This window comes from Nyctereutes procyonoides, unplaced genomic scaffold, assembly GCF_905146905.1.
Source record: "Nyctereutes procyonoides isolate TBG_1078 unplaced genomic scaffold, NYPRO_anot_genome, whole genome shotgun sequence".
NCBI classification, from domain to species: Eukaryota; Metazoa; Chordata; class Mammalia; order Carnivora; family Canidae; genus Nyctereutes; species Nyctereutes procyonoides.
The window spans coordinates 547,638-562,352 of record NW_026575040.1 but is presented as its reverse complement, the minus strand read 5'-3'; the positions used below and the strand labels follow the sequence as shown (position 1 = coordinate 562,352).

At 38.4% G+C, this 14,715-nt stretch overlaps 1 protein-coding gene across 1 annotated transcript in view; it reads left to right on the top strand.

Moving 5' to 3' along the window:
* Positions 1-14,715, top strand: part of ETFA (electron transfer flavoprotein subunit alpha) — an 83,057-nt gene that overhangs the window by 54,731 nt on the left and 13,611 nt on the right. Inside the window, exon 10 of the mRNA XM_055319850.1 lies at positions 11,094-11,159. Coding sequence (XP_055175825.1) covers positions 11,094-11,159 — 66 coding nt within the window. The remainder of the gene's footprint in view (positions 1-11,093; positions 11,160-14,715) is intronic.

Here is a 14,715-nt window from a genome sequence, read left to right as displayed (position 1 = left end):
ATGACAAAGGAAAAAGTTGTAGAACTTATAAACTGGGGTTAGGTGCTATAAACTGTTCAGTTGTGCAGTGGCTAAAAACTTATTTGCTAAGAATTAGTTCTGATTGTATCTTTGAGTTAAAGTGTAACCAAATGATTTTATTTCTTAGCTAATTTTTATTAGACTGATTTCTTTAAACATTTATTCCAGAGGACCAATACCAGTGAAGTTTGTTATTCATTGCTATTTTATATATAAGGTTGAAATTTTTAAGTTTTGGAGAGTGTTGAACTCTTTTTACATATATAACTGCTTAAAAGCATGCTACTGTTAGGATAAATTGACATCTCTTACAAGCAGTCAGTCTAGTTTAACAGCTGACATGAAAATCAATGAGTAGACAACAGATCATTATTGTAGCTGTCTTTGTGTGGTAACTTGAAAGAAAGTTATTCTAAATTTCTATTCTTATTCTAGTTATATTGTTGGTTCTTTCATGTAAATGCTAATTTGTTTTCTAATGTATAGCTTCAGATGTGATAAACATGCACATGAATGTCAGAGAAGATAAGACACTGTAATACAAGGAAATGTTTATTTAATGGATAATCGATCATTTAGCATACGTGTTTCAGTCCTTTTGTTCACTTTAGGGCCAAAGATAGGAGTACTTAAAATCTTTTTTTTTTTAAATATTTTATTTATTTATTCATGAGAGGCGCAGAGAGAGAGAGAGGCAGAGACACAAGCCCAGGGAGAAGCAGGCTCTATGCAGGGAGCCCGATGTGAGACCTGATCCTGGAACTCCAGGATCACACCCTGAGCCAAAGGCAGATGCTTAACCGCTGAGCCACCCAGGTGTCCCAAGTACTTAAGATCCTGTACAAAAGAACATTTGAACAACTTAGTCTAATTGTTATATATGCAAATATATACACACATATATAATTAACATATAATGTTCTATATTGATAGTAGCAAGTCTGAAAAGGGACTTGGGAAATGGTATGGTGTTTGGGACACAGTGTATTCCATTTCCTTGAAGTGAGATTACATAGAGGGTCTCTAGTTAGGTTGGATGAATAGTAAACTTATTATTTTCTTCCTTTACCACATTACTAGCTCCACTAAAATCCTTGTAACTTTAGAAGGCACTGAAAGGAGTCTTTGTGTAACTTGGGCTGAACTTCACAACTCTGGTTGCCTTTTTTTTTTTTTTTTAAATAAACTTTACTTTTCCCCGGTCACTTTGTAGCTCTTATGAGGTCATTGGCATAGAACTTTATCTTAAGAATTTTAGAGTAAAGATCAAAAAATGTTATGCAGAAGCAATGGCCTAACTCTTACTAATTTTAGGAAGGAGACAGCTTGCTGAGGGAAGAGAATGCTGCTTGGAAGTCGGGTTCTAGTGCCATCTCTGTTTTGTGGGCCTCAATTTTTTCATAAGACAAAGTGATTACATAGATAATCTTAGGGGTCCCTTACTATTCCAAAATTCTACATAGGTATATAATAGTTTAGCATGTTCTAACTGATTTAGATCAATTAAAAAACCTTGCTGACAAGAAATTTGTTAATCAAACTTATTTGACCTGCTAAAAATGCAAAGCTTTGTAATAGACTGATTCTATATCTGAGTGTTCTGATGGCATATACCCAAATATTTCAGTGTAAATTAATCATCTGACTAATTTTAGCAATGTATATAATAATAAACTTGGCTTTCTATTATTCCAAAAAAAATTTTTTTTAAAGACTTTATTTATTCATGAGAGACACACAGAGAGAGGCAGAGACACAGGCAGAGGGAGAAGTAGGCTCCATGCAGGAAACCCAACAAGGGACTCGATCCTAGGACTCTGGGATCACGCCCTGAGCCACCCAAGCATCCCCCCCTTTTTTTTTTTTTTAAGATTTTTCAAATATGCTTGAAGAATATTTTCCCACAATGGAAAATCTGTGAATTAGCATGGAAGCAAATTAGGTAAATAATACACATTTAATCGCAAAATAGTTAAATATTAAAAGTTATATTTTATTATAAAAATTATACTAAGAAAACTTATTTCAGGTCCAATGTAGTCAATTTGCAATTAAAAAAAACAGTACTAAAGGGTTAAGAGTGGAAATTTCACTTTTTCTGGCTTACATTTAAACTTTTGAATTGCAGGTCATAATACAGTTCATGTTCTTATTATTTAAAATAATCTTTTAACTTGGGATGCCTGGGTGGCTCGATGGTTTAGTGCCTGCCTTTGGCCCAGGGTGTGTTCCTGGAGTCCCAGGATCAAGTCCCATGTTGGGCTCCCAAGCCTGCTTCTCCCTCTGTTCATATCTCTGCCTCTCTCTCTCCCTCTCTCTCTCTGCGTCTCTCATGAATAAATAAATAAAATCTTTAAAAAGAAAAAAAATCTTTTAACTTTACATTTGAGCAAGTGGGTTATTAAATTTGTATTTTGAATAAAAATAGTGAGGTACAGAATGAAGTAAGTATATGCTAGTGGTATAAAGTGCCATCTGCTTTGGGTATACTGTAACTAGACCGTTGTGAAGAAAACAATTTACTTGGCCTCTGGGGAAAAAGGTGGGGCTGTAGAAAGAATATGGAAGCACTTAGGTCTAAAGATGAGTTTAGGATTTCAAAGAATCTTTGACTAAAAAAATCCAAGCGATATATTCTCTGCCTGGTCATCACCAAGTCCATCTACTGAGACATAGAATGTCCATTCATGTGAGCAACCTTCAGAGGCTAGATGAGGATGCTGTTTGTTTGTTTGTTTGTTTCCCATAAATGCATTTCTGGCTTTGCTTCTGGGCCTTTCCCATAGGTCATTTGGAACCAAGTATTGGCTTCATTGCAAAGCAGGTCAAAGTTTTTATCTGAAAGTATTAGTTTTCAGTACATGTTACTGAAATTAAACAAATTAAAACAAACATCAACAGCAGCAAATGATTTCTGAGTCTTATCTGTGAGTCAGTCTCTTTGATGGACTTGTAGCTAGTCTGTGTTAACACAATTTGGCAAACAGAGGAAATAGTTTGGCCTTTTAAATGAGCAACAGGATGAAATATAGCAATACTAATGCACCGGGGACTTGCAGTAGTTAGAAAATATAGTTCGGTTAATCTACTTCTCAGAGACATTCATTATTTGCTGTGATAAATTCCATTTAACTCTTAATCTGGCATTTGTCTTCTGTACGTGTGTTGTGTTTTAGCTGTAACAGTTGCTGTTTAAGATAATGCTTCTGTAGCTTTCTAAGTAAAAAAGTTGAGAAAGCACTTGCCATTTTGCAAAACTCGTGCTATCTGAAGCCATCATAGGGATATTGTTTTTCAACACATAACATTGGATCTCTGAGCTCTAGAACTACCTTATAGGATGTCTTTTAAAATTTTTTATCTCTGAAGAAATGTAGTTTTTTATTCCTTCCCCAGCTCTATCTAGGAAGGGAGACTGTCAGAAAAGAAACTTTAAACCTGATTTGTTTTATTTATTTATTTATTTATTTATTTATTTATTTATTTATTTATTTATTTATTTATTTATTTATTTATTTACGGTAGACACAGAGAGAGAAAGAGGCAGAGACACAGGAGGAGGAAGAAGCACTCCATGCAGGGAGCCTGACGTGGGACTCGATCCCGGGACTCCAGGATCACGCCCCGGGCCAAAGGTGGCGCTAAACCACTGAGCCACCCAGGGTTCCCCTAAACCTGATTTTTAAAGAGATGAAGCAATATTGGCTTGGCTTGGCTTTTCTGCTACTCCACTCATATTTCATATGAACAAAAAAGTAAATGTTTAAATCTTTCTTTTCTACTTTGTTTAAAGCAGATCTGAAGTTGCTGCTGGCAGAGTACTGTCCAATTCCAGAAAAAAAGTGAATGTATGAGTTTACATCATAAACTCATGTAATTTCGACTTTATATATATATGTATATGTATGGATTTTGATTTATTTATTTATTTATTTATTTATTTATTTATTTATTTATTTTTAAGATTTTATTTATTTATGAGACAGAGAGGCAGAAGCAGGCTCCATGCAGGGAGCCTGACATGGAACTCGATCCTGGGTCTCCAGGATCATGCCCTGGGCCAAAGGCAGATGCTCAACTGCTGAGCCACCGGGCTGCCCTGTTTTCTTTTTAGAGCATGCAAATCGGGGGGAAGGACAGAGGAAGAAGGAGAATCTTTTTTTTTTTTTCTTTCTTTTTCATGAGAGACACACAGAGAGAGAGAAGCAGAGACACAGGCAGAGGGAGAAGCAGGCTCCATGCAGGGAGCCTGACATGGGACTTGACCCGGGGCCCCCCGGTCATGCCCTGGGCTAAAGGTAGACACTCCCCTGCTGAGCCACCCAGGCATCCCATGGAGAGAGACTCTGAAGCAGGTTCCACACCCAGCATGGAGCCCAACTTGGGGCTTGGTCTTAAGGCCTTGACTTAAAGACTAAATACTCAAGACTTAACTAACTGAGCCACCAGGCACCCCACATATGTATGTTTTATATAACCAATATGATATGTCTTAGTACCTGAATCTGGGTATGTGTCTCTATAAAAAGATTGTGTTAGAATCTTATAAAGAAGGCACCTGAGTAGCTCAGTTGGACAGTCTGCCTTTGGCTCAGATCATGATCCCAGGGTTCTGGGATCAAGTCCATCATTGGGCTCCCTGCTCAGTCTGCTTCTCTCTCTGCCCTCTCCCCGACTTGTGATCTCTCTCTCTCTCTCTCTCTCTCTCTCTCTCTCTCTCAAATAAATAAAATCTTAAAAAAAAAAAAATCTTGCAGAGGTATTTAGCCCAACTTTCTAAGCCAGCCAGCACTGTCTAGAAAGTTGGGCAGAATTTCTAATTTCTAACTTTATAGCTAGTACTGTATGCAGTAAAGAAACTGATAGGTATCAATAAAAAGAAACTTTCCCAATACATTATCCCAGAAGAATTGTATCAAATTAATAACTTCCTTGAGATGGTGATGGTTGCCACTTTACAGTGGAATGTAGATGATAATTATCTATCTTATGCTTTCTGGTTTAAGGATTTTGTGATCATTTAGTAATAATAACATGAATAATAACATCTAACCTATTTTAAACACTTCACATGCATTGTGTTATTTAATGATCACAGCAGTCCTATTAACTACAGTTGTTTGTCTCCATTTTACACATGAGATTTTGAGAGGTTAAATACCTTGCCCAAGAACACAGGGTATGTGGAACAGTGAGAATCCAAACCCGTCTGTTTGATCTTACTTATTTTGTTATAATAGTGATTGAATAAATGTAGTGGTTTTGTATACTTGGTATTTTCAATTTCTTTTTTTAAGATTTTATTTATTTATTTGATGAGAGCAGGAGCAGGGGGAGGGAGGAGAGGCAAGCAGACTCTTGGCTGAGCAGGGAGCCCTTCAGGGATCTGGATCACAGGACCCAGAGATCATGACCTGAGCCCAAGTCAGAAGCTCAACTGACTGAGCCACCCAGGCACCCTCATTTTCAGCTTTCTTGAGTTGAGATCCTAACTCATGAATTTTCTTTCTTCCTCTTCTTTTTTTTTTTTTTTTTTAAGATTTTATTTATTCATTGATGAGAGAAAGAGAGAGGGATGCAGAGACAGAGGGAGAAGCATGCAGGACTCGATCCCAGGACCCTGGGATCATGACCTGAGCTGTAGGCAGACGCTTAACTGACTGAGCCACTCAGGCAGTCAGCTCACTCATTTTCTATCATCCTTATTTCCTAATACAAAATTTTAAAACTATAAATTTTTCTGATATACTTTGCCTTTTTTTGGTGTTTCATTCCAAGTATTTTTAAATTTCTATTTAAAAACTTTTCTAGGGATCCCTGGGTGGCTTGGCGGTTTAGCGCCTACCTTCGGCCTAAGGCATGATCCTGGAGTCCTGACATCAAATCCCACATCGGGCTTCCTGCATGGAGCCTGCTTCTCCCTCTGCCTGTGTCTCTGCCTCTCTCTCTCTCTCTCTGTGTCTCTCATGAATAAATAAGTAAAATCTTTAAAAAATAAAATTTTTCTAAAAAATCAGATTATTTACTTTTTTTTTTTTAAAGTGTGTTTTTAAGGACGAATTTGCAGGTCCTTCTAGAGCTTTAAGAAAAATTATAGCTTACAAGAGGACAAAATTTGATAGTTTTTCAGAGTATAAATTTACTATATTAAGCCAATAGTTTTCATCTGCCTCTGGCTTTCTTATAATGGTCCACACTACCTAAAATTTGAGACTCTGTTGGTTGCTCTCTTGTTTAATCTTACTGCTTTTCATGCTGGTTTTCAGCTTTGTTAGACTGCTGATTTTTCTTTTCCTTCAGTTGTCAGAGTTTAAAACCTATAAATGATCTTCTGAGTCCATATAAGCAAAGCAGACACATTAGACTAATGTCATTTTATCTTTAGATCGACTGTCAGACCATGTACCCTTGTAGAGTTTACAAGAAAGCTGCTCTTTAGCTTATTATAGAATTATCTTGGATCTGTGCTATCCATTGTGGTAACCACGAAGCTACATGTGGCTGTGGGACACTTGAGATGTCATTAGTCTGAATTGAGATTGCATTGTTAATATTAGTTTCACTTGTTTTCTTACTTTAATGTGCCTAATAGAAATTTAAAAATTAGATATGTCTCACATTATAAATATTTTTTGCAGTTAACAGTGTTAGACAAAAGTCACAATGTGCAAGTAAGAGACCACTTTCTCCTTAGCTGCTTCTGCACTAAAGTCTCTGGAGAGTAGGACCCAGATAATACCCCTTGGAATTCCAGGTTTCTGGCACAAGGTTTGGGTTGAGCAGGAGTAATGTTCATTCTTTCCAAAGAAAGTAACCAAAACTCAAGTCACCTATCAGAATATTCAACCATATTGATTCCACAGGTTGCCTAAATTTCTGTAAGAGTGCTTTAGATTTCATCCCAGTCATCTTTCTGTTCGTCAGACACAAAGGTTTATTATTAAATTAGGACCAATAAAACCTACTTTTAAAATCTTGTTTTGAAGAGAAAAAAAGAAAAGCTTGTTTCGTCTAAAGGACTCAGGGAGCCAGAGCAGATGGGATACGCTGCAAAAGTGGGTTCCTGTTTGGTGGGGGGTAGAAATTACTACAGGGGAATGTCCTCCCCCATCTGCTTCCTGCACTTCTCAGTGGCGGGTACTGAAAGCATTTGCACGGGAGACCAGAGCTTTGTCATACTTTGATTTATTTCCCCCTCGTTGGATTATAGACTTCTGTTATTTTACCTTCACCTATGTTGTTAGACTGTGAGCGTCTTGAGGACAAAAAGCCACGCTTGTCTCTACAGGACCTGTGAGATGTAGCAGCAGTATCAGCAAGGCTCAAATCATAGTTAACTAGTGTCTCTCTCTCAACTTTTTCCTGTTACGGCATGTGTAGAAAATTACAGCATTTGTACCGCAGTGGATTCTGGCTCCCCTGCACTTCTAGGCCATACACATTTTTAGTATGAATTAGGAGAAAAGTACCCCTTTCTCAAGTTACTGCATTGCCATCTGTTGGAAGATTACTGTAATAAAAAGGAGTTCTGTAATGAGGATGATCTAAGTGCTGCCTCCCTCCGAGCTGTTCAGTGTACACGGTAGCTCAGCTGGACGCTTGGCCGTGAGGCCACCCCAGGAGCCCAGCCGGCCACCCAGTGGGCCGAGAGAATCAATATTTGAGCAAACCTCAAGGCACGTAGTGTCTTAGGATCCTGGGTACTGTGCTAAGGACTGCAGCCTCACCGAACCCTTTGAGGTAGGGGTTCTCAGCTGGCCCATGGTCCCGTGTCTATCAGGTGGCTGAGCTGGAATTTGAACATAGGGAGATTCTCGAGCCTCGGCTCCTAAGCACAGTGATACCCTCCTCTTGCAAGCTGGGTGCAGCAGTTCCCAAGCCCTAGCCCTGTGTTCACCTCAGCCCACTGTAACCTGTTTTAGAGCCCTGCCCCCGAGTTCTTTCAATGAATCTACAGTATAGTCTTTTTGGATTTTGACAAAGAGGGATTTGTGCCGCCCTCTGCTGGTCCTTGTTTCTGTTGAACTAAGTGCTGTCCCTTCTTGGCGTCTCAGAATAACCTCTGATCCTCTTACTGCCCTGGGGGCTTTGCATCTTCATTTGCAGTGTTGCCTGTTCCTGTTCGTGGATCCATCTCACTTCTAGATTCCCTCCCTTTGTTAAGGCTCCTAGGATTTCATCTTGAGGACTCTCCTTACTTTTCTCTCTGCTCCTTCCGTTAATCCTACCTCTTTTTGAACCCTTAATTGCTGCCCCTCCAACATCACATCTGATTTTCTATCCAAATTATCTTGCTTACTATCTGATTTTAGAAGGTAAGTGCCTCAGGGCAGGGACTGCCTTGTTATGTTGTGAAGCAGGGTCTAAAGTGCTCCATAAATTAGCATCTGTGGAGAGTTTTATACATACTAATTATTATTATTGAAATACAGAAGTGCTTTCTAAGCCATAAGGAAACATCCTAAGATAATAGTCTAATTGCCTGTACATGTTTTTTAAAAAAGAAGAAAAAAAGTCTCTCTTCCTGCCTAAGAGAGCTATCAGATCTCATAACAGATCTCAGAACAGCAGCCCAAATCTCAGGACTCTTTCTGGTTATTGTTTCAGCGTCTTTATATTTATTCAGAGAACCATGTTTGTAAGACAGCAAAATGAGGCCCTGTTGGCCATGTGAATCCATTTGGATCACTTATCCTGGTCGGAAAGGCAGGAATGGCCCTTTGGTTTGCTTTAGCCCAGAATCCTTTATTTCCTTAGTGACATTTATGGTTAAAGTCAATGGTACTCATTTCTCAGGGGGTTTAAAGTAAATTTCATTTATGTTATATTTATGTAGATGTTTACTGCCAGAATGATCAACATTTTTTATTAGCATTTTATGATGCAAATGGAGCTTTTAAGACTTGTTGAATTTTAATGTGGCCATGTATGTTAGAAGGACTCATTTATAGAACTATTGATCTTTTCCAATGCTTGCTTTGAGAATGTACTGGAAGAGTGGCTGTTGAGACAGTTTTCTATCTGGATGTTTGTCTTTCTGAATAACTTACTTTGGAGATTTTGTTGGCCTGGTTTTCCTGAATGTGAGATTTAGTAAGTATTGACAATTTAATGATGGTCCTTTTATTAAGAAATGCTAGTTAGAGTAAACTGAAATGATGTTAAAATTATCAGTTGAAGTTACCTGTAAATGTTAAATAAAGAATAGTGGTGCTTTTTCAAAGAAAAGAAGCTTGTTTATCTCTCATGGCAGTGGCCATGCCTGATGAGAAGTATAGTATCAGGGCCTTATTGCATTGTTCAGATGTATATGGTCGTGACAGACACACTGCATATGTTTAAGATAGAATCATGGAGCCATGGGAATGTGTTTTATCCTTACCCATACATTTTACTTTCTATCTACCACCCAAGACAGGTTTTTTTAAGCCAAATTGTACCTACTTACCTTTAGGCTTTTAGGTGGTAACTGTAGAGCAAGTTGAATTGGAAAACAAGCCCACCTCATTTTCAGAAGATTTAACTCACTTTGGGGACTAAGTTGTTTCCTTTTACAGGGTACACAGTAGTATCTTGCTGCTTTAGAAGCAGTTAGACGCTTTATGCCTTAGAGATAAGGCCCGGGCATATCCCATCCCCTGGCCTGGTCCTGTTGAAAAGAGTTACAGGATTCCAGCTGTGTAAGAGCTGAGGGATCATCTGCTCTAGTGGTTCTTACCCTGGCTGCACATTAGAGTATCCTGGGGAGCTTTTTTAAGAAGTTCCAGTGTTGGGGCTATACCCCTGTTTACAGTTGGGAAACAGAGGAAGAAATTGGTTTGTATTCATATTGAGGAGAGACTAGTGTCAGTTGTGACAAAACCGTAGCATCAGTCTGGTTATGTGGTAGGGGAACCCCCTCCCCAAGGCAGGGGAGCTCAGCTTATGTGTGGGGAAACGTTTTTCAGTTAAAGCCTTAATTATGTTTAGTAGACAGAATGGAGCAGCTAAGCTCCATTAAATTAAGCATTTATTAGTTTTCCAAACGTGGACACTTTATAAACTTTTCAGATAAAGGGGCAGAGAGCAACAGCCAGTAGTCATTCTCTTTGTTATTACTGGGGGCAGAGGATCAGGAGGTACAAAGATCATCATTAACCTTTCCTTAGAAACAACAGTCTGAGGCCCTTTTATTAAGAGCTAGAAATACAGAGATTTAGCCTATTCCTTCAAGAACTTTGTATTTCTTAGGGAGATTGTGTGTGCACGTGTGTGTATGTCTGTGTTTAGAACCTCTTGAGGCTGATTTGTACTTTTGTTTTTTTCTAAATACGAAGTTTAAGAAGTATATCAATTATCATTTTACAAATATCCTTTTATGAGAAGGCAAACAAGTCAAAATATATTTTATTTTTATTTTTTTTAAATATTTTAATTTATTTCTGAGAGCGAGAAAGAATGAGGCAGAGACATAGGCAGAAGAAGAAGCAGGCTCCATGCAGGGAGCCCGATGCAGGACTCGATCCTGGGACTCCAGGATCACACCCTGGGCTGAAGGCAGACGCTCTACCGCTGAGCCACTCAGGTGTCTCCAAAATAAATTTTAATATGTATATGTGTTTACATGTACATTGTGTATATATTGTGCATGTATATATAGAGATATATACTGATATTCATATGTACGTATATATATGAAAATACATCGCACACACACATACATGGTAAATGAATATATACAGAGTGATGAGTTTAAAGTGTAGTATCTAAATGAGCAGCCCAGTCAAAAAGTGCTGCCTCACAGGAAATTGAGATTAATTGAAACAGTTGATGCACAGTGGTTGGCACATACTTGTCATTGATTCTCATTATGCACATATTTATTATATCCCCACTAGTATAGGAATTTGGAGGAAAGAGAAGACTGGTTTAGATCAGGGAAGGAAGAAAACATAATTTAAGTAACACATATTGCATCTACTTTATTTAAAATATCTTTAGCATAAGACTTGAATTGCTAATAGCAAATACTATGGAAGATACAATATAATATATATAAGTATTTATTAATGGTATGGTCTCTTTTGTTTCAGGAGCTTTACATTGCTGTAGGAATATCTGGAGCCATCCAACATTTAGCTGGGATGAAAGACAGCAAGGTAAGTATACAGTAATAATGATCCTAAAAGAAAAATTTTCCTATTTTAAAATTTTGGTTTTACTCAGTTTCCATATAGTTACGGTGTGTGTAGGTTCAACCATTCAGATTAACACAGATCTACGAGTAGAAAGTAATACAAGGTGCTGATCACTGCTTGAAGCTGTACCACTGGTAGGAGAGGCAGTGCTGTGTCAGGGAAAGTAATGTGACCCCACCCAGCTCTGCCCCTAGCTTACCACATAATGCGTCTTGGCTGCACCTCTTCTTTATCTAACACAGGTATTCGTTGATGATGTCTAAGGTCCCTTTCAGCTCTGATTCTCTATAGTTAGAAAATTTAGGGTGAAGACAGCTTAATGAGGTTCTGACCATCTAATTAGTTTATAAAGTTTCTAATCCCTGACTCTCTGCTTCACCTGGTCCCCTAAATGTCCCACCCTCATGGCGACAAAGCTCCTTTTCTCAGGTTGGTGACAAATATATTTGGGGTTGAGGCATCTTAATACCACAGTAATTGTTAACAATACGGTATATGGAGGAAGCATTCGAAGCTAACTTGCTGCTTTGGATTATATTGGGAAGCCCTGTGTAAGGATTCTGTGAGCATATATTTCAGAATATGACACATTAATTCATGCATACCAATGCACAGTTTGAATTATGAACTTTAGTCTTTCATGAAGACAGAGATGCTTCTGACATTCCAGCTTTTTTATTCATTCAGATGGAAGTTTGATATAAAAGGTAATAAAAGTTTTAACAGGTTTAACTTCTAACTTGAAAAAATACATTCACTACCTCCATGTAACCTCTAAATGAATTGGCCCAAAACCAGTCAGATTTCACAGTTGGATGGCAGGTTTCTTTACTGAGCTATGAAAACAAGCAGTGCCGCTGGGGAAAATGTTGCTGCATTAAAGGAAAAAAGAAAAAAAACACTCCAACACCAGCAACCTGAAGAAATATTTTTAGTTGGGCCAATTCAGACATATTGTAGAATTGTTTCTCTAAAATAAAAGATTCACGTCTGCCAAGAAGATCCTGGCAAAAATTGTGATGCCACAGCAACATGACTGGATTGAGGGACAGATGGACTAGCTAGGTAAGGCAAAAAGGGAACAGTTGAAGTCAGGAGACCAGTATTGGGGAACAGTCTGTAAGAAAGTTGAGCCAAGGTGTCCTCTGTTTATGCAGTCAACAAATAGTTATTAAGCACTTACTTTGTGCTAGATGCTGGGGTTGCTTAAATGAAAAAAACGTAGCTCTTATCATCACTGCCTTGTGTGGGAGACACAACAGTCTCAGGTTATAATTTTGGTTAAGGTCTAAAATGAGATATTAGAGTAAGGGGTTTAAACTGATGATCATGGGACACCTGGGAGGCTCAGTGGTTGAGTGTCTGCCTTTGGCCCAGAGCGTGACCCTGGGGTCCTGGGATCGAGTCCCACGTCAGGCTCCCGGCATGGAGTATGCTTCTCCCTCTGCCTGTGTCTCTGCCTCTCTCTCTCTCTCTCTCTCTCTCTCTCTCTCTCTCTCTCTCTTTCTTTTCTCTCTCCCCGTGTGTGTCTCTCATGAATGAATAAATCTTAAAAAAAAAAAAAATCTGATGATCACATCACATGCAACTTAGTTTTTTGGTTTGTTTTTTTTTTTAAGATTTTATTTATTTATTCATAGACACACAGAGAGAGGCAGAGACACAGGCAGAAGGAGAGCAGGCTCCATGCAGGGAGCCCGATGTGGGACTCGATCCCGGGTCTCCAGAATCACACCTCAGGCTGCAGGCCGCGCCAAACCGCTGCGCCACTAGGGCTGCCCACAACTTAGTTTTAATTAACATCATCGTATAGTTTAAAGAGTATGAGATTTGGTTTATATCAAACAAGTCAGTGTAATGAAAGTACTTTTTGAACTATATACATATTAATATCATTGAATACAATCTGTGCTGTAAAAGCTGTGTAAAGAAGGGACCATGAATTTATAAGGGTATAGTAAGAGAGCTCTAGGATGCAAGCAAGATTTTATGATACTTTACAGTTGACAATTCAGGAATATTCTTTTAGTAATTTGAAAGACTATAACCATCCAAATCTTCTTACATACTTTAATGGTTCCTTGTCCATAGTTGTGTGCTCTTGCTTTAAAAATAACTTTTATGGGCAGCCTGGGTGGCTCAGCGGTTTAGTGCCACCTTCAGCCCAGGGTGTGATCCTGGAGACCCAGGATCGAGTCCTGCGTCAGGCTCCCTGCATGGAGCCTGCTTCTCCCTCTGCCTGGGTCTCTGCCTCTCTCTCTGTCTCTGTGTCTCTCATGAATAAATAAATCTTAAAAAAATAATAATAATAACTTTTATGTAGTGGGAATGAAAAAGCTTTCAGAAGATTAAACTGTCAGATATTTGACCAGGTGGCCTCCAGGAAAATCATCAACCACATTAATTAAATAATTCTCTGCTAGTTCCTGCAAAGGAGGCTTAAGTATTCCCAGAAGAGAAACACCTCAATGCAAATCAAATGCCTGTGATTCGAAATGTTTGTGCTTGTGACTTTGCGTTTGAGGCTCATATTGAAACCATCATTTCTTGTCTCTGACCACACATCTTTTAATACATGTGCCATGTTTTGCTGGAATAGTAGTCATCTGGACTACACTATAGTCCATTCTCAGATATTCTGGAATATTTTCATCTTTTTGAGAGACCCTAGGGGAGTTACACATGTCATGTGGGCTATAAGTTAAGTCAAACTGTATCAAAATTCTCTTAAAAATGTGTTCCAGTTGTTTTCATGTGTTAGGATAATAGGCAGGGAGAAACTTGACTTCTAGAGAAATGAATTATTATAATCTATTAAAATAACACCAAATAGAGTCAAATATTAGAGTCAAAACTTTAAATTTACTTTAATTGCAGTGGTGTTTGAAGCACCCATAGAGAGGATGCCTGAGTGTACATTCGATTAAGCATCTGACTCTTGGTTTTGGCTCAGGTAATGATCTCAGGGTTGTAGGACTGAGCCCCACCCTGGGCTCTGTGTTCAGTGCAAAGTCGGCTTGAGACTTTCTTTGCCTCTCCCACTGCCCCTTCCCTCCACGTGTGTGCACACTCTCTCTCAAATAAATAAATAAAATCTTAAAAGCATCTATGGAAAATACCCAACTATTGTAATATATAAATAAAAATGTTACTAATAAAATAATAATTGGCGTATAGTTTAAGTTACAAAGGATATGAATTAGGGTATGGATTTATTGCCTTTTTTCTAATTTAAAATCTAACATTTAAAATCACAAGTTTTGGGGCAGCCCGGGTGGCTCAGCGGTTTAGCGCCACCTTTGGACCATGGCGTGATCCTGGAGACCCGGGATCGGGTCCCCCGTCGGGCTCCCTTCATGGAGCCTGTGTCTCTGCCTCTCTCTCTCTGTCTCTCATGAATAAATAAATAAAATCCTTTTAAAAATAAAATAAAATCACAAGTTATATATTGTTAATAGGAGATAGGAAATATTAATAATTTTACAAATGAAATGAGCTGAAGATTGACTAATCATAG